We start from the raw sequence: 16,435 nt of genomic DNA, 5'->3' as shown, positions 1-16,435 counted from the left end.
TAATCCACCCAAAACCGTCACTTGGCAGCTTTCACTACCGTCATTTTCTACAGAAGCTTCGATTAAATCAGTGGTTTGAGGTCAGGGTGATTCTGCCCTTGCAAGGGACACTGGGAGATGCCTGGGGATATGTGTGGTTGTCACGACTGTGTGGTGCCCCTGGCATGGAGTGGGCGGAGGACAGGGATGCTGCTCAGAGCCTCGCAGTGCTCAGGACAGCCCCACCCCGGCGGATGGTCCAGGCCCACATGTAATTAGGGGCGAGGTTGGGAAATACTGGACCAGGTGCACGCTTCTCCATTCCCTTTTTTTGAGACAAAATCTTGCTCTGTTACCCAGGCTGGACTACAGTGGCGCAATCTCGGCCCACTGCAACCTCTGCCTCCCAGGTTCAAGTGATTCTCCTGCCTCAGCCTGACAAGTAGCTGGGATTACAGGCGCGTGCCACCACGCCCGGCTAATTTTTGCGTTTTTAGTAGAGATGGGGTTTCACCATGTTGGCCAGGCTGGTCTCGAACTCCTGACCTCAAATCATCTGCTTGCCTCGGCCTCCCAAAGTGCTGGGATGACAGGCGTGAGCCATGTCGCCTGGCCCTCATTCCTTTTTGATGGTTTTGCCCTCCCTCTAATCCTATATTAAATTCTTGTCCTCTGCAAAAGCCTTGGTAAAGAAGGGCCTTGGAGAGCCGAACCCAACCTGTTGAGAGTTGGATGTTTGTTCCTGACTGCCCTTCTTGTTCTCTTGTGTGCGATTTATTTTTCTTTCTTTTTTATTTTATTTTATTTTATTCTTTTTTTTTTTTTTGAGACGGGGCTTTGCTATGTTGCCCAGGCTGGTCTCAAACTCCTGGGCTCAGGCAGTCCTCTCGCCTCGGCCTCCCAAAATGCTGGGATTACAAACAATAGCCACTGTGCCCAGCCTCTTGTGTGCTGTTTCTTCGGTAATTCAGGCCATGAGATTCAGCAGAAATATCTCAGGTGGAAGGCCCTACTGCCTACTTACGCAAACCCAGGATCCATAGCTTTCCGGGGAGGGCTGTCCCGCCGGCAGCCTGGCAGAATGTTCTAGAAGCAGAGAGAACCAGCTGGGCCCAGCTGCAGGCTGAGGGCGTCTCCCCATCCTGAGCCAGGGTACCCGTTCTGGGTGTTTCCTTTCTCCCTTTAGGAATGCCATATGGCAGCCGAGAGAACTCCCTTCTCTACTCTGAGATTCCCAAGAAGGTCCGGAAAGAGGCTCTGCTGCTCCTGTCCTGGAAGCAGATGCTGGATCATTTCCAGGTGAGCTGTGCTATTGGGCGTGGGCCCTACCGTGGGCGAGGAGGTGGCAAAGGCCAGCCCCACAGGCCATACATGCCTTCGGTCACCTCTCCGCCCCACCGGCCATGAGTTCCCACAAACCTTCCGTTCTGTGGACTCTGGCGGGTGAGCCTTCCCTCCTCCCCCTGACCACCTGTACTCAAGCGACAGAGAAACTCTTACCAAAAGCATCTCTTCCTTTGAACGGCATCACCAAAGATTGGGAATTAACTTGGCTTGAGGCCCTTTTAGAGAGACTGGTTAATCATTAATCTCATCCAGTGTTGGCGCTCTGGGGATGGTTGAGGGAGGAAAAATGCCTTTTGCATTGATTGGCGTGTTTTTGTGTTTGATGATTGGGAGGCCGAGGAAAGAGGATTGCTTGAGCCCAAGAATTTGAGACCAGACTGGGGAACACAGCAAGAGCCTGTCCCTACAAAAAATAAAATTAGCCAGGCCTGGTGGCACTCGCCTTGTAGTTCCAGCTAATTGGTAGGCTGAGATGGGAGGATCTCTTGAACCCAGGAGGGCAAGGCTACAGTGAGCCATGATCTCACCATTGCACTCCAGCCTGGGAGACAGCGAATCCCAGTCTCTAAAATAGTAACAATATAACAATAAAAATAACATAACATTATAACATAGTAACAACATAAACATAACAATGTAACAATAATGATATCTAACAGTGTGGCTGAGATCGTGACACTCCCACTTTCTCCACCACTGGTTCACTGGCCCTCACTTTGGCCTGTCTCTGAGTCCCCAAGCCAGTGTCCTCGTATTTACACTGCTTTCCACAGAGTGTAGGGGTAATTTTGCTTTTGATTCTGCTTTTTTTTTTTTTTTTTGAGACAAAGTCTCGCTCTGTCACTCAGGCTGTAGTGCAGTGGCGCAATCTCGGCTCACTGCAACCTCTGCCTCCTGGTTCAAACGATTCTTCTGCCTCAGCGTCCCGAGTAGCTGGGACTACAGGCGTGCGCCACCACACCCGGCTAATTTTTCTATTTTTAGTAGATATGGGGTTTCACCATATTGGCCAGGCTGGTCTGGAACTCCCGACCTCATGATCTGCCCACCTCGGCCTCTCAAAGTGCTGGGATTACGAAATTGAAAGCTCTTGATGGGAAGGGATTGTGAACAGGGTAGGAGGGTGGGGAGTCTGTAAGAATGGCACTAGGGACCTGGAGAGAGCACTCCGGTGGTGTGGGGCAGGGACAGCCCCTCCCAGGGGCCCCCATCTGCTATGGAGAGAGTCTATGGGGAGGGAGCTCAGGAAGTGAGGAGGCTTCTGGCCCCAGAGTCTCCCCTGCCACCTCCTAGGACACTCACCCAGTCCTGCAGGGCCAGGTTCGCTGGCAATCTTTGGCCACCCACTGTGTCAGGGGCTCCGGCAGCCAGTTCTGCCCAGCACAGGAAGTTCTCTCTGGCGAGGCCCGAAGTCAGATTCCCTGGGAATGCCCCAGCCCGAGGATCTCTGCCCTGGCCAGTGGGAGATCCTCTTTGCCCACTGACGCTGCCCCCTGTCCCCTGTGTGTTTCCAGGCCACGCCCCACCATGGGGTCTATTCTCGGGAGGAGGAGCTGCTGAGGGAGCGGAAGCGCCTGGGGGTCTTCGGCATCACCTCCTACGACTTCCACAGCGAGAGCGGCCTCTTCCTCTTCCAGGCCAGCAACAGCCTCTTCCACTGCCGCGACGGCGGCAAGAACGGCTTCATGGTGAGCCCCGGCCCTGGTTGCGTGCGGGGGTGGCGTGGAGGGCCCCTCCCCCTGAGCTGGGCGTCTCTGTCCTCAGGTGTCCCCTATGAAACCGCTGGAAATCAAGACCCAGTGCTCAGGGCCCCGGATGGACCCCAAAATCTGCCCTGCCGACCCTGCCTTCTTCTCCTTCATCAATAACAGCGACCTGTGGGTGGCCAACATCGAGACAGGCGAGGAGCGGCGGCTGACCTTCTGCCACCAAGGTGGGGCCAGCCCCTCCTTTGCACGGCCACCATAGCCACCTGGCCAGCTTCCAGAAAGGCCCCATTGCCCCCACAGCCAGGGTCTTCCTGCACGCACCCCTCACAAGCCACCCTCCCGTGCAGACCTTCTGTGGCCTACCGTGTCTCCCAGGAGGTCCTGGCGTCCCTGCCGCTCTGTAGTTTTCTTTCTTTCTTTTTTTTTTTTTTTTTTTTGAGAGAGTCTCACCCAGATGGGAGTACAGTTGCCCAGGTGGGAGTGCAGGTGGGAGTGCCCAGGTGGACTGCAGTGGCATGATCTTGGCTCACTGCAACTTCCGCCTCTTGAGTTCAAGTGATTCTCCTGCCTCAGCCTCCCGAGTAGCTGGGATTACAGGTGCCCGCCACCACACCTGGCTAATTTTTTTTTTTTTTTTTTTTTTGTATTTTTAGTTGTGACGAGGTTTCCCCATGTTGGCCAGGCTGCTCTTGAGCTCCTGACCTCAAATGATCCACCTGCCTCGGCCTCCCAAGGTCCTGGGATTACAGGCATGAGCTACCGCACCCGGCCGCTCTGTGGTTTTCTGCTGCAGGCGTCAGCCCAGCCATGGTGCTCTAGACCCTCTTCCAGGCGCCCCTGGCATTTCTGCCCCTGCACACCTTCCCCTCCACTCTGCCTGTCCAGCCCCATCAAGTCAAGGCCACATCTCACCTGCTTCCTGCGTGTTCTCTCCACTCCTCTGCTCATCAGAAGTGACCCCATCCTTCCTTGTCTTGGTTTCAAGTCACTGATCGCTACCTCTCCTTCCCATAAGCCCGGGCCCCACTTTCCAAACCTGGCCACTCGGCGATGTCCAGAGACGTTTTTAGATGGCACACTTGGGCAGGGGTGCTCCTGGCGTGCCGGGGGTGAGTGTAGGCCAGGGACACTGCTCACCACCCTGCTGTGCCCCGAACGGCCCCACCCCAGAGACCAAGAGGGCCCCAGTGTCCACAGTGTGGGGTGGAGCAGCCCTGCTTGAAAGCAGTCGGCTCCGAGCTCTCCATCCCTCTCCCTCCCTCCCTCTCCCCTCCTTCTCTCTCCCTCTCTCTCATGCTCTCCTTGAGCCCCTGGCTGTCCCCAGTGTTAGCAGGCTGCTCACCCCTTGTTGATGCTCTCTGTCCCTCCCCCTAGGTTTATCCAATGTCCTGGATGACCCCAAGTCTGCGGGCGTGGCCACCTTCGTCATACAGGAAGAGTTCGACCGCTTCACTGGGTACTGGTGGTGCCCCACAGCCTCCTGGGAAGGTAGGTCCCTTCCATTTTTCAACATGCTCCCGGGCGTGCTTTTCCTCCTGGAATCACAGGCCGTGTCCTTCCTGCCCTTTACTCCTTTCACCTCAAACCACCTCCACCGTCTGTCAATACCAATACCTAGAGAGTTCCTTAACGACTATAGACATCACTGTTGCCCTAAGAGGGGACACAGTTCAGCCCCTTACACCCCACGTGGCCACTTCCCATGCCAGTTCATGCTGGGAATAGCCCTGCTCTGCTTCCCACTGCCCAGGGGAGGAAACCGAGGCCCAGAGAGTTGGAACTGGCATAAGGTCTAGCGAATGGCAGAGCTGGGGTTCTGGTTTCAGAGCCCACGGTGCCCATCTTCAGGCCCCGGTGCTGCAGAAGGGGATGGGCTGATGGCAGGGACTCTGCCTCTGGCATCCTCAGCAGTTTGCCCGCCACCCCACCCAAGGTTCAGAGGGCCTCAAGACGCTGCGAATCCTATATGAGGAAGTCGATGAGTCCGAGGTGGAGGTCATTCACGTCCCTTCTCCTGCACTAGAAGAAAGGAAGACGGACTCATATCGGTACCCCAGGACAGGTGAGTGCCCGGTACATGTGAGGGGCCGGGCCAGGGATCTGAGGCACCTGGGGCATGCCTGGTGAGGTACACTGTCCCCCAGGCCCTCTGAGCTGCATGTGTATGCTCTGGGCATCTATGGGGGTGTAGAAGGAAGGCTTCCGCCCTGCAGGGGCCGCCCCTTTCTCCTGGCTTACTGTGGCCTCCTGATCACATTGCTCAGAGGTGGGCAAGCCGTCTCTGGAAGGGGCGAGGGCACAGGTATCTCAGGCTTCCAGGGCCAGGTGAAGGCAGGCTCTCTTGCAACTGCCCCACCCTGCTGCTGGAGCACAAAAGCGGCATGTGCAGGAATGGGCGTAGCCGTGTGCCAAGGAAACTTGACCGAAGTTTGGATTACAAATAATTCACCTTGAGATACATATGATTTTCATATTAGCGAAAATGTCGCTCTTGTTTTGTTTGTTTTCTTAACCGTCTCAGAACGAAAGAAGGATTTTCAGCCATACAAAAACAGAAGGCAGGCTGGATTTGGCCCTCACACTATAGTGGTGTCTGTTTGTTTGTTTGTTGTTTGTTTGTTTTTGAGACAAGGTTTCACCTTGTGGCTCAGGCAGGAGTACAGTGGTACAATCACAGCTCACTGCAGCCTCCAATTCCTAGGCTCAAGTGATCCTCCCACCTCTGCCTCCCAGGTAGCTGGGACTACAGGTGTGTGCCACCATGCCCAGCTAATATTTAAATTTTCTGTAGAGATGGAGTCTTGCTTTGTTGCCCAGGCTGGTTTCGAACTCCTGGCCTCAAGTGGTCCTCTCGCCTCAGCCTCCCAAAATGCTGAGATTACAGACGTGAGCCACACGCCCGGCCACTCCCAATTCTTAAACATCTTTCCAATTATTTAAAAATATCTCTGGAGCCAAACAGAACACACATGCAGCGCAGATTCCACGTTCAGGCCTTGGGTTTGCAACCCCCATGGGACCATATAAGAGCATCGTTATTGCCCGTACTCCGCGAGTGCCTGCTCTGTGCCGTGCTAGATGGAAGCTTCCTGTGGGGTCTTTCCAACTCCCACTGCAAATGAGCTAAGTCAGTCTTTTCCCCCTTGTTTGACAGATGAGGAAACAGGCTCAGAGAAGTCACCTGCCCTGGAGGCCAGAGCCACGAGGGCTGGAGTTGAGTTTCTCGTAGGTCTAGCCAAAAAAATAAGCATTCTCCGCTCTGCTGTGGCCCGCGCCCTCTTTTGGAGCCTGAACTAAGTCCCACTCTTCAGAAGCCTCTTGGGTCCCTTATTCTGTCGCCATTGGCCTCCCGAGGGCGCAGGTCTGGCTGTCACACGGGCTCCCTGGTTTTGCATGGGACACACCCCACTTGTCACGTTGTCGGTTTCACTGTGATGCCTCGGGCTTCACCGTCTGCTCTGGAGCTCTCCCAAGGCAGGGATGGTGTCTTCCTGGTGTCTGCGGCTCCTACAAGCCCCAGCTCTCAGCACAGGGTGCGGCCCGTGTTCTTAAATGAGAAAGCCAGATGCCGCGTCACTGTCGGGAATGCGATCCAGGCCCAAAGTCAGAAGGTCCCCGCCTGAGGGGTGTCATGCCTGTTCCAGCAGGACGATGTGCCTGCAGACAGACCGTGGGACACCTGGCTTCTCCTGCCTCCCCCACTCCAATTGTACACCTCTCTGTGGATGTCACCCCACAGCCCAGGCCCCCCGCGCCGGCTCTCGGCACACACGGGTGATGCCTGCCTGGTGTTCACCTCACTTCGGTTTTTGCAGGCAGCAAGAATCCCAAGATTGCCTTGAAACTGGCCGAGTTCCAGACTGACAGCCAGGGCAAGGTAAGGGGGCCTGCTGCATACTAGATAATCTTCTAGATGACGTGGGGAGGAGCCGGGTAGGCAGCTGGGTAGATGGGCAGGTCACTCACCTCCCTTGTGGGGGCACTCCCCAGGCCCCAGCCCTGCCGCCTGGTCCACCTAGCCATGGGCCTTCCCTGTGTGTCTCTGGGCCTGCGCTAGAATGCGGCGTGGCAAGCTGGCCTCCCTACCTCACAGAGTGGGTCCTGAGACTCGAGGCCACGCCCGCGGTAAGGAACAAGCACCGGGCAGGGGTCTTGTGAGGACAGACGCAGCAGGTGCTCCCAGGCTACCCCGGGAGTGGGTGATGTGTGGATCCAGAGCTGCCCTCTCTCCAAGTTTCTAGAACAGAGAACTCTGTGGGGCAGATGGCTGGGGGACGCCAACTTCAGATGGGGTGTTTCCTCCAGCATTTTGGGCAGATCCTCGGGTCAGTTCACTGGACCCGTCAGCTACTGGAGACGGGTTCTGGATCCCCATCCCCCTGACCTCGTCAGATCTAGTACACAGGGTCCTTATCACCTGGGGGTCATCTCAAAGGACACCACAGCCTGGAGGCGCCATCAGGCAGCAAAAGGCATCATCACCCCGCAGCAAGGAGGTCACCAGCAGACCATATCTGTGACCACATCTCCCTCGGCCCCCTCCTCCCCAGCCACCCCCTGCAGCCCAGCATATCCCTCCCTTCTCTCACATCCCTACCCTCCCTGGGGACCCCCAATAGCCCCACACTGATCAGTTCTCTCAGAAGTTGCAAATCTCATAAGACCCAGAAGGGTGTCAGGAAGTTAAGTAACCACATTGGAGAACTCGCAGACAGAGCCCTGGGCCAAAGAGGCTGGGGCAGAGGAGAGCAGATGACGATGGGGAGACCAGGCATCTAGAGAAACCCTCCCTTCCCCTGCGCCAGAGGATGGAAGGGCTGGGACAAACCAAGGAGGCCCTTGTGTGCTCTTGCAAAAATGACATAATGTGATTAGGACCTCTCCAGACCTCTTTGGCATGCTTTTTTTTTTTTGAGATGGAGTTTCGCTCTGTCGCCCAGGCTGGAGTGCAGTGGTGCGATCTCGGCTCACTGCAAGCTGCGCCTCCCGGGTTCATGCCATTCTCCTGCCTCAGCCTTCTGAGTAGCTGGGACTACAGGCACCTACCACCATGCCCGGCTAATTTTTTGTATTTTTTATTACAGACGGGGTTTCACCATGTTAGCCAAGATGGGCTCGATCTCCTGACCTCGTGATCTGCCCGCCTCAGCCTCCCAAAGTGTTGGGATTACAAGTGTGAGCCACCGCACCCGGCCTTCTGTTGCATTCTTGACAGGAGCATTCTGGCAGATTTTAGGTGATCAGTCTGAGTGGCTTTGCCAGTGATCCACGTGAAACCTCCCTCTAAGGCTGGGGTTTTGCTTTGCTTGTTTGTTCTTGTTTTTTGAGACAGGGTCTCACTGTCATCTAGGCTGGAGTACACTGGCGCAATCATGACCCACTGCAGCCTCAACCTCCCAGGCTCAAGGCAATCCTCTTGCCTCAGCCTCTTGAGTAGCTGGGACTACAGGCATCTAACATCACACCTAACTAATTGTGGGTTTTGCAGAGATGGGGTCTTGCCATGTTCCCCAGGCTGGTCTTGAACTCCTGACCTCAAGTGATCCACCTGCCTCAGCCTCTCAAGGTGCTGGGATTACAGGCGTGAGCCACTGCACCCGGCCCCGCCAGGCTGTTTTAGTGGCTCCTTGCACTCTCAGACGTGCAGAGTCCTTAGGTGGGCTTGGGTGATGCCAATCAAACAAGTTGGCTTGGGGATGTGGGGCTGGTGACCCACTCAAGTGGTAGAGCTGGAGGCCCTGCTGCCGTTTCTCCCTTCGATCCTCCAGGGATGCTGTGCCAGCCCGATTTAGGCACGAGGAAGCCCCAGGTCCCCTATTTCTCAATACCCTGGAGACGCCGTGCCAGCCCTGTTTAAGCGTGGGGAAGCCCTGGGTCCGGGGACTGTGCTTGCCCAGAGCCACCTGGCTCTAAGGGACAGCCCAGACCAGAGCCTTTGGGTCCAGGCACCTGCTGGGGTGCTGCCGTTGGCTCGCCCAGCCCACCTGCCCCTGTTGGGTGTAGTCGTTTTTTTGGGCCATGACAAAGGACCACAGACTGGGAGGCTTACACGGCCGAAATTGACAATGTCCAACATCAAGTTGCTGGCAGGTGGCTCCTTTTCCATGGCTTCTTGGTGCCGTTGCTTCCTGTATCTCTTCTCAAGACGGCCTCCCTCTATGTGTCTTTGTCCACGTGTCCCCCTGTAAGGACAGCCGTCATGCTGGATCAGGGCCCACCCTCATCCACACAACCTCGTCTTAACTCAGTACATCTCCAGTGGCCCCATTTCCAAAGAAGGTTACGTTCTGGGGTTCTGGGGGCTGAGACTCCAGCATATGAATTTGGGGGGGACACGATGGGACCCAGCGCAGTGACCTTCTCCTCCGAGCAGCGCCGGGCAGGCCAGGGCATGACCCAGACCTGTTTCCCTTCAGATCGTCTCGACCCAGGAGAAGGAGCTGGTGCAGCCCTTCAGCTCGCTGTTCCCTAAGGTGGAGTACATCGCCAGGGCCGGGTGGACCCGGGACGGCAAATAGTGAGTGTCTCCAGCCGGAACCCAAGAAACTCACCTGTGGGGCCCTGGGCCCTGGGCAGCCACCAAAGCCGCCTCCTGGCCTTCCGTGCCATTCCTTCCATCTGCTCACGTCTTCCCGCAGTGCAACTGCCAGGACAGGCCTCAGACCAGTGTCCAAAGGGCCCTCCTGACCTCAGCCAGTCTGAGGATGAAACACTGGGCTTATGAGTCCCAGTGTTAGTGCCACTAGGACATGCTGATTCAGTTACACGGAGTGTGGAGGAGACCTACAGAGGGGATTTCAGGTTTCCCCAGACCTCAGGCTCAGAAAAACTGAGTCACAAATTAGAGGTGCTCCCCTGTACTCACTCCCCAGCCTCCCATCCATGTCGAGGAGAGAACTCTACCACCTCCCTAAACGGGGGCCCCAAACCCCAGTGGGCAAATTCAGCCTCTGCCTGGTTTTTTTTTTTTTTTTTTTTGAGATGGAGTCTCACTCTGTCGCCCAAGCTGGAGTGCAGTGGCGCGATCTCAGCTCACTGCAACCTCTGCCACCCGACTTCAAGCAATTCTCCTGCCTCTCAGCCTCCCAAGTAGCTGGGATTACAGGCACCCGCCACCATGTCCAGCTAATTTTTGTATTTTTAGTAGAGACAAAAATACAAATTTTTGTATTTTAGAGAGGGGTTTCAGCATCTTGGCCAGGCTGGTCTTGAACTCCTGACCTTGTGATCCACCTGTCTTGGCCTCCCAAAGTGCTGGGATTATAGGCATGAGCCACCATGCCCAGCTGTCCACCTGTTTTTATACATCCCATGAGCTCAAAATGGCAGTTACACTTTTATTTATTTATTTATTTATTATTATTTGGAGTTGGAGTCTCACTGTCTTGCCCAGGCTGGAGTGCAGTGGCATGATCTCGGTTCACTGCAGCTGTTGCCTCCTAGGTTCAAGCGATTCTTCTGTCTCAGCCTCCCGAGTAGCTGTGACTACACGTGCCCGCCACCACTCCCGGCTAATTTTTGTATTTTTAATAGAGACAGGGTTTCACCATGTTGACCAGGCTGGTCTCGAATTCCTGGCCTTAGGTGATTGGCCTGCCTCTGCCTCGGCCTTTATACTTTTAAATGATTGGGGGGCAGAAGGGAGGGGATCCACAGAAGATTTTATCACACATGGAAGTCACATGAAATTCACATTCAGTGTCCATGCGTAAAGTTGTGTTGGCACACAGCCACGCCTACTCGTTTGCAGACTGTCGGTGGCAGAATTGAGTAACTGTGATAGAAACTATGACCCACCAAGCTGAAAGTATATTGTATCTGGGTCTGTTGCACAGAAAAACTGCTTCCCTTGCCCTACACACTTGTTGGGCCTCCTTTCCTTTTATATTTTTTGTAAAAATTGGGAGGCCGAGGTGGGTGGATCACGAGATCAGGAGATCAAGACCATCCTGGCTAACACAGTGAGACCCCGTCTCTACTAAAAATACAAAAAATTAGCCAGGCATGGTGGCGGGCGCCTGTAGTCCCAGCCACTCGGGAGGTTGAGGCAGGAGAATGGCGTAAACCCGGGAGGCAGAGTTTGCAGTGAGCCGAGATCGCGCCACTGCACTCCAGCCTGGGTGACAGAGCGAGACTCTGTCTCAAAAAAAAAAAAAAAAAAAATGGGGTCTTGCTCTGTGGCCCAGGCTGAAGGGCAGTGGCACAATCATAGCTCACTGCACCCCTGAACTCCTGGGCTCAAGCATTCCACCCACCTCAGCCTCCTGAGTAGCTAGGATCACAGGCAAGAACTACCATGCCTGGCTAATATTTTTATTTTTTGAAGCAACAGTGTCTTGCTATGTTGTCCAGGCTGATCTCAAACTCCTGGCCTCAAGCAGTCCTCCCATCTTGGCCTCCCAAAGTGCTGGGATTACAGGTGTGAGCCACCATGCCTGGCCTGGGCCTTCTTTCTAACAGACTTCAGGTTCAGTGCTTTGGGAGGCCCATGGGCTTTAGTTAGGATTTCTTTCTTTTTTCCTTTGAGACAGAGTCTCACTCTGTGGCCCAGGCAGGGGTGCAGTGGTGCAATCATAGCTCACTGCAGCCCCGAATTCCCAGGCTCAAGCAATCCTCCCACCTCAGCCTCCTGAGTAGAGGGGACTACAGGTACTCGACACCACGCCTGACCAATTTTTTGTATTTTTTGTAGAGATGAGGGTCTTGCTTTTGCATTCCTATGCCTCTAAGTGTGTTCACTTTTCTAATTGCATTGGTTAATGCCTCCAATGGAATGTTAACAATGAATTGTATTATGTGCTGCTGCCATATGTATGTTTGCTAGGACTGTGGGTGTGAGTCACCACTCCCAGCTAATATTTTAATTTTTTTTTTTTTTTTTTTTTGAGACGGAGTCTTGCTCTGTCACCAGGCTGGAGTTCAGTGGCGTGATCTTGGCTCACTGCAACCTCCGATTTCCAGGTTCAAGCAATTCTCCTGCCTCAGCCTCCCGAGTAGCTGGGATTACAGGCACGCACCACCACGCCCAGCTAATTTTTGTATTTTTAGTAGAGATGGGGTTTCACCATGTTGGCCAGGACGGTCTCAAACTCGTGACCTTGTGATCCGCCCGCCTCGGCTTCCCAAAGTGCTGGGATTACAGGCGTGAGCCACTGCACCTGGACTTTTTTTTTTTTTTTTTTTTTTTTTTTTGTAGAGACAAGGTCTTGCCATGTTACCCAGGCAGGTCTCGAACTTCTGGGCTCAAGCGATCTGCCCACCTCAGCCTCTTAAAGTGCTGGGATTGCAGGCCTGAGCCCAGGCACCCACTCTAGTTAGTATTTTATGTCCCTGTGATGCTTCCCTTTGGTTTGGTTTTTGTTGCTCTCTGTGTGGAGGTGCTGCTATTCCACGTAGAATACTGACATCTCCTCTTAAAATAAATTCAAGTTTAAAAATTGTTCATTTAGGCCAGGTGCAGTGGCTCACGTCTGTAAACCCAGCACTTTGGGAGGCTGGGGCTGGCGGATCATCTGAGGTCAGGAGTTTGAGACCAGCCTGGCCAACATGACGAAACCCCGTCTCTACTAAAAATACAAAAATTAGCCGGGCATGGTGGCAGGCGCCTATAATCCCAGCTACTCGGGAGGCTGAGGCAGGAGAATCGCTTGAACCTGGGATGTAGAGGCTGCAGTGAGCTGAGATTGCGCCACTACACTTCAGCCTGGACAAGAGTGAAACTCTGTCTCAAAAAATTAAATAAATAAAGAAAGAAAGAAATAAAATAAAGCAAGCTATGAAATAAAGGATAGCAACTGTGGGCCGAGGAGTCAGTGAAGAGGAGAAACTATTAGAGCTTGCCGCTGTGAGACTTAGGCCATTGTTTCCGGAACATTTGGATCATGAAATGTTGTCACCCATCCTGTCCTCCCCTAAGCATGTGCCAGGAAGTAAGCCTGTGGGTGCTGCAGGGTTACTTTGACAAGTGCAGTTGAAGCCAGCGCAGGAAGCCCAGCCCTGATTCCACACGGGTTTGGACGCTGCGTCCCCAGCTTCTCTCTGCAGGCCACTGAGGCTCCCAGCTTCCCTCTCATCTTCCCCCCCTTCTTCCCCCTCAGCGCCTGGGCCATGTTCCTGGACCGGCCCCAGCAGTGGCTCCAGCTCGTCCTCCTCCCACCGGCCCTGTTCATCCCGAGCACAGAGAATGAGGAGCAGCGGCTAGCCTCCGCCAGAGCCGTCCCCAGGAACGTCCAGCCATATGTGGTGTATGAAGAGGTCACCAACGTCTGGATCAATGTAAGCGGGGCAAGCGCTGGCTGTGTGCCCGCCTGGGCCCTGGAGTCACACTGTCCCCACCCCCACGTCCTAGAAGGCTGAGCGCCAATGGTGGGTGGGGTTTGCCCTTGTGTGGAGAAGTGAGCTCAGGCCTTGGCCATCCCTGGCTGGCAGGGAAGAGGGTCTGGGGGGGTTGGTGAGTCTGGCAGCCATTGGAGCCTCTCCCCTCATCTATTTTTTTTTTTTTTTTAATTAGAGACAGGGTTGCTCCGTTGCCCAGACTAGAGTGCAGTGGTGTGCTCATGACTCACTGCAGCCTTGACCTCCTGGGCCTACGTGATCCTCCCACCTCAGCCTCCAGAGTAGCTAGGACCACAAGCCTGCACCACCATGCCTGGCTAATGTATTTATTTATTTTTAGAGGTGGGGTCTTACTATGTTGTCCAGGCTGGTCTCTGAAATTCCTGGGCTCAAGCAAGTCTCCCGCCCCAGCCTCCCAAACTACTGGGATTACTGGTGTGAGCCACCATGCCCGGCCACCCACACCTTCTGACGCATCTTCTATCTGCTTTCCGGACAGGTTCATGACATCTTCTATCCCTTCCCCCAATCAGAGGGAGATGACGAGCTCTGCTTTCTCCGCGCCAATGAATGCAAGACCGGCTTCTGCCATTTGTACAAAGTCACCGCTGTTTTAAAATCCCAGGGCTACGATTGGAGTGAGCCCTTCAGCCCCGGGGAAGGTGAGCAGAGCCTGACGAATGCTGTCGACTCATCGCGTTAGTCATGTGTGGTTCAATGTGCTGTTTGTTCATTGATCGGCCCCCCCACTCAGCAAGCACACCCTGCAGGAGAAGGGACAGGGATCGGCAGGAAGCCAGCCTTCCCCAGTGACTGGTCATGATCTGGCAAGGCTTAGAGCACCCAGCTGTTGGCTTATTCAGGCAGCAGATTTACTGAGCACCTCCCCTGTGCCAGGCCCTTAGCACAACCAGGGGTTGGCCACCTATGGCTGCAGGTCAAATCCGGCCTATCACCTGTGTTCATAAATAAAGTTTTATTGGCACTGGGCCACAGCCACTTGTTTACAGAGACTGTCTGTGGTCGCTTTTGTGCTGCAGCAGCAGAACTGGGTAGTCCCAGCAGAAACGGTTGTGCAAGGCTAAGATTTACTGTCTAGCCCTTTGTAGAAACATTTGCCAGCTCCTGCTGTAGGTAGTAGTGATGGAATTGTTCATTGTAAACAAAGAAAAAGGAAAATCCCTGCTCTTGGGACCTTCTAGTGGAGGAGGCAGTATTCCAGAAACAGTTAGAGGCGCTGCCTCTGGTGTGATGGCGCATGGTGGAAGGAAATGCAGTCGGGCGAGAGGCTTGAGGGTGAGGAGCCTTCTTTCTACAACGGGAGGGCATGAGGACGTCTCTGGAGAGCATGCTGTGGAGGTGAGGGGTCCACACCACGGCTCTGGGCAGAGCCACAGCCCGTACAAAGGCCCTGGGGCAGGCAGGACTGTTCCTGGCATGTTGGAGGAATAGGGAGGAGGCCCCTGTGGCTGGAGCAGAGGGAGGAGGGGGAGAGAGGGAGGAGAGGGTGGGGAGGGAAAGAGCAGATGGTGCAGGGCCTGCTGGGCCTCTAGGAGCACTTGGGCTTTGACCCCGAGAGAAATAGGAAGTCGTCTCCCTCACCTCAGTTTCAGATGACTCCTCTGGTTGCAGCTTGCACACGGGCCTAGGGGCCGGGAGAGGCAACAGGCTTGCTGTCATGGCAGTGGCTGAGCTGTCCTGGTGGGTCTGATTCTGGATGTGCTTTGACAGCTGAGTCCACACCGTTTGCAGTGGAAAGGGTGGGGGATAAGAGAGGAGGGAGGAGGCATGGATGCCCGGAGGGGTCCGCAGGTCCAGTCTAAGACAGACTCAGAGAAGGACTGTTCTAGGAGAGAAAAAATCCAGTCGGGTTTGGACGTGTTCAAGTTGAGGTACCCGGTAGTGGAGATGCTGTATGGGCCAGTTCCCGTGCCTGGAGCTCAGGGAACCAAGACTGCTGGTGGGATTGCGGGTGTCCTTGCACACTGACAGTGTCAGCCTCAGGATGGGACAGAGCTCCCAAGGGTCACATCTGGATAGAGAGGCGGGGTGGTCCAGGAGCCCGGCCCAGGCTCTTCAAAGTTAGAGCAGCGACACCATGGACGCCGGGGCCGGGTGGTTCCCTGGGGCGGGGCCATCCTGTGCAGCAAGTGGTATCCCTGGCCTCCACCCACTCCATGCCAGGAGCGCCTCCAGTTGTGACAACCACAGATGTCCCTAGATGTGGTCCGGTGCCCTCTGGGGGCAGAGCCCACACAGCAGCCAAGGCGTCCCCCAACACAGGAGACAGAGACCCCAGGGAGCGAGGCGTCCAGGAGTGCAGGAGCTGAGGGGCGAATGAGCCAGGGACGGGTGACGCTGTAGGCTGCCACGGAGCTGAGTATGATGCAGACCGGGGGGTGACAGCTCCCTCAGGCCAGCATCGGGGTCCTCCTGGGTGGGATGCGGCCAGTGCAGACTTACTGGCTAATCGTCTCGAAGGGGAGCTGTCTTCGGCTCGTTGGTGTTTCGCTTTCTGTCTGGCTGGCTCAGCCACCACCACCTGGCATTGGGATTTCATATAAATGCTCATTTTGCCCCCTGTGGGAAAATGGGCCGGCCCAAGCGCTCACGTTTCAAATGTGGTCTCAAGTGGAGCCAGCCGCAGCTGCCACTCTTCAGGGGCACAGACCCTCCAGGCTGCTGCAGTGCCCCCAGAGACCCCCGGCCTGTGAGGTGGGCACACCAGATTTCCCAGCACCCTGCTCAGCCCCCAGCACACACCATGCATCTCCTAGACGGCAGCTGCATGGCGAGGAGGTGACCCCAAGTGACACTGCATCAGAAGGAACACATCGGGATGCGGGCAGGAGCCTGGGTCTTGGGGCTGGGTGGGAACCCCTCTCCTCCCCAGGCCCCGATGCCACAAGTAACCACACCCAGATCTCTACGCCAGGGAAACCACATCTGCCCTCCCGTGCTCCCAACAGACACGTTTGCAGTAGCTTGTTTAGACCTAAAAGGTTAAGAAAGGACAGTGAGCCCTCAGTTACAAACCATCTCATTGTGTTTCTGCTGTGTGCCAT

General features: G+C 55.1%; 1 protein-coding gene across 3 annotated transcripts in view; it reads left to right on the top strand.

Moving 5' to 3' along the window:
• DPP9 (dipeptidyl peptidase 9) overlaps positions 1 to 16,435 on the top strand; it is a 50,472-nt gene that overhangs the window by 16,874 nt on the left and 17,163 nt on the right. For all 3 annotated transcript variants that reach the window (XM_054466405.2, XM_054466400.2, XM_054466403.2), the window contains exons 5-13: positions 1,166 to 1,278; positions 2,841 to 3,014; positions 3,091 to 3,259; positions 4,410 to 4,523; positions 4,969 to 5,097; positions 6,851 to 6,912; positions 9,452 to 9,552; positions 13,133 to 13,310; positions 13,870 to 14,032. In XM_054466405.2, the coding sequence (XP_054322380.1) occupies positions 1,166 to 1,278; positions 2,841 to 3,014; positions 3,091 to 3,259; positions 4,410 to 4,523; positions 4,969 to 5,097; positions 6,851 to 6,912; positions 9,452 to 9,552; positions 13,133 to 13,310; positions 13,870 to 14,032 (1,203 nt within the window). The remainder of the gene's footprint in view (positions 1 to 1,165; positions 1,279 to 2,840; positions 3,015 to 3,090; positions 3,260 to 4,409; positions 4,524 to 4,968; positions 5,098 to 6,850; positions 6,913 to 9,451; positions 9,553 to 13,132; positions 13,311 to 13,869; positions 14,033 to 16,435) is intronic.

The sequence above is a fragment of the Pongo pygmaeus genome, chromosome 20 (assembly GCF_028885625.2).
Source record: "Pongo pygmaeus isolate AG05252 chromosome 20, NHGRI_mPonPyg2-v2.0_pri, whole genome shotgun sequence".
Taxonomy (NCBI): Eukaryota; Metazoa; Chordata; class Mammalia; order Primates; family Hominidae; genus Pongo; species Pongo pygmaeus.
Note: the sequence above shows the minus strand (reverse complement) of the source record. Positions and strands in the feature narration are given on the sequence as shown.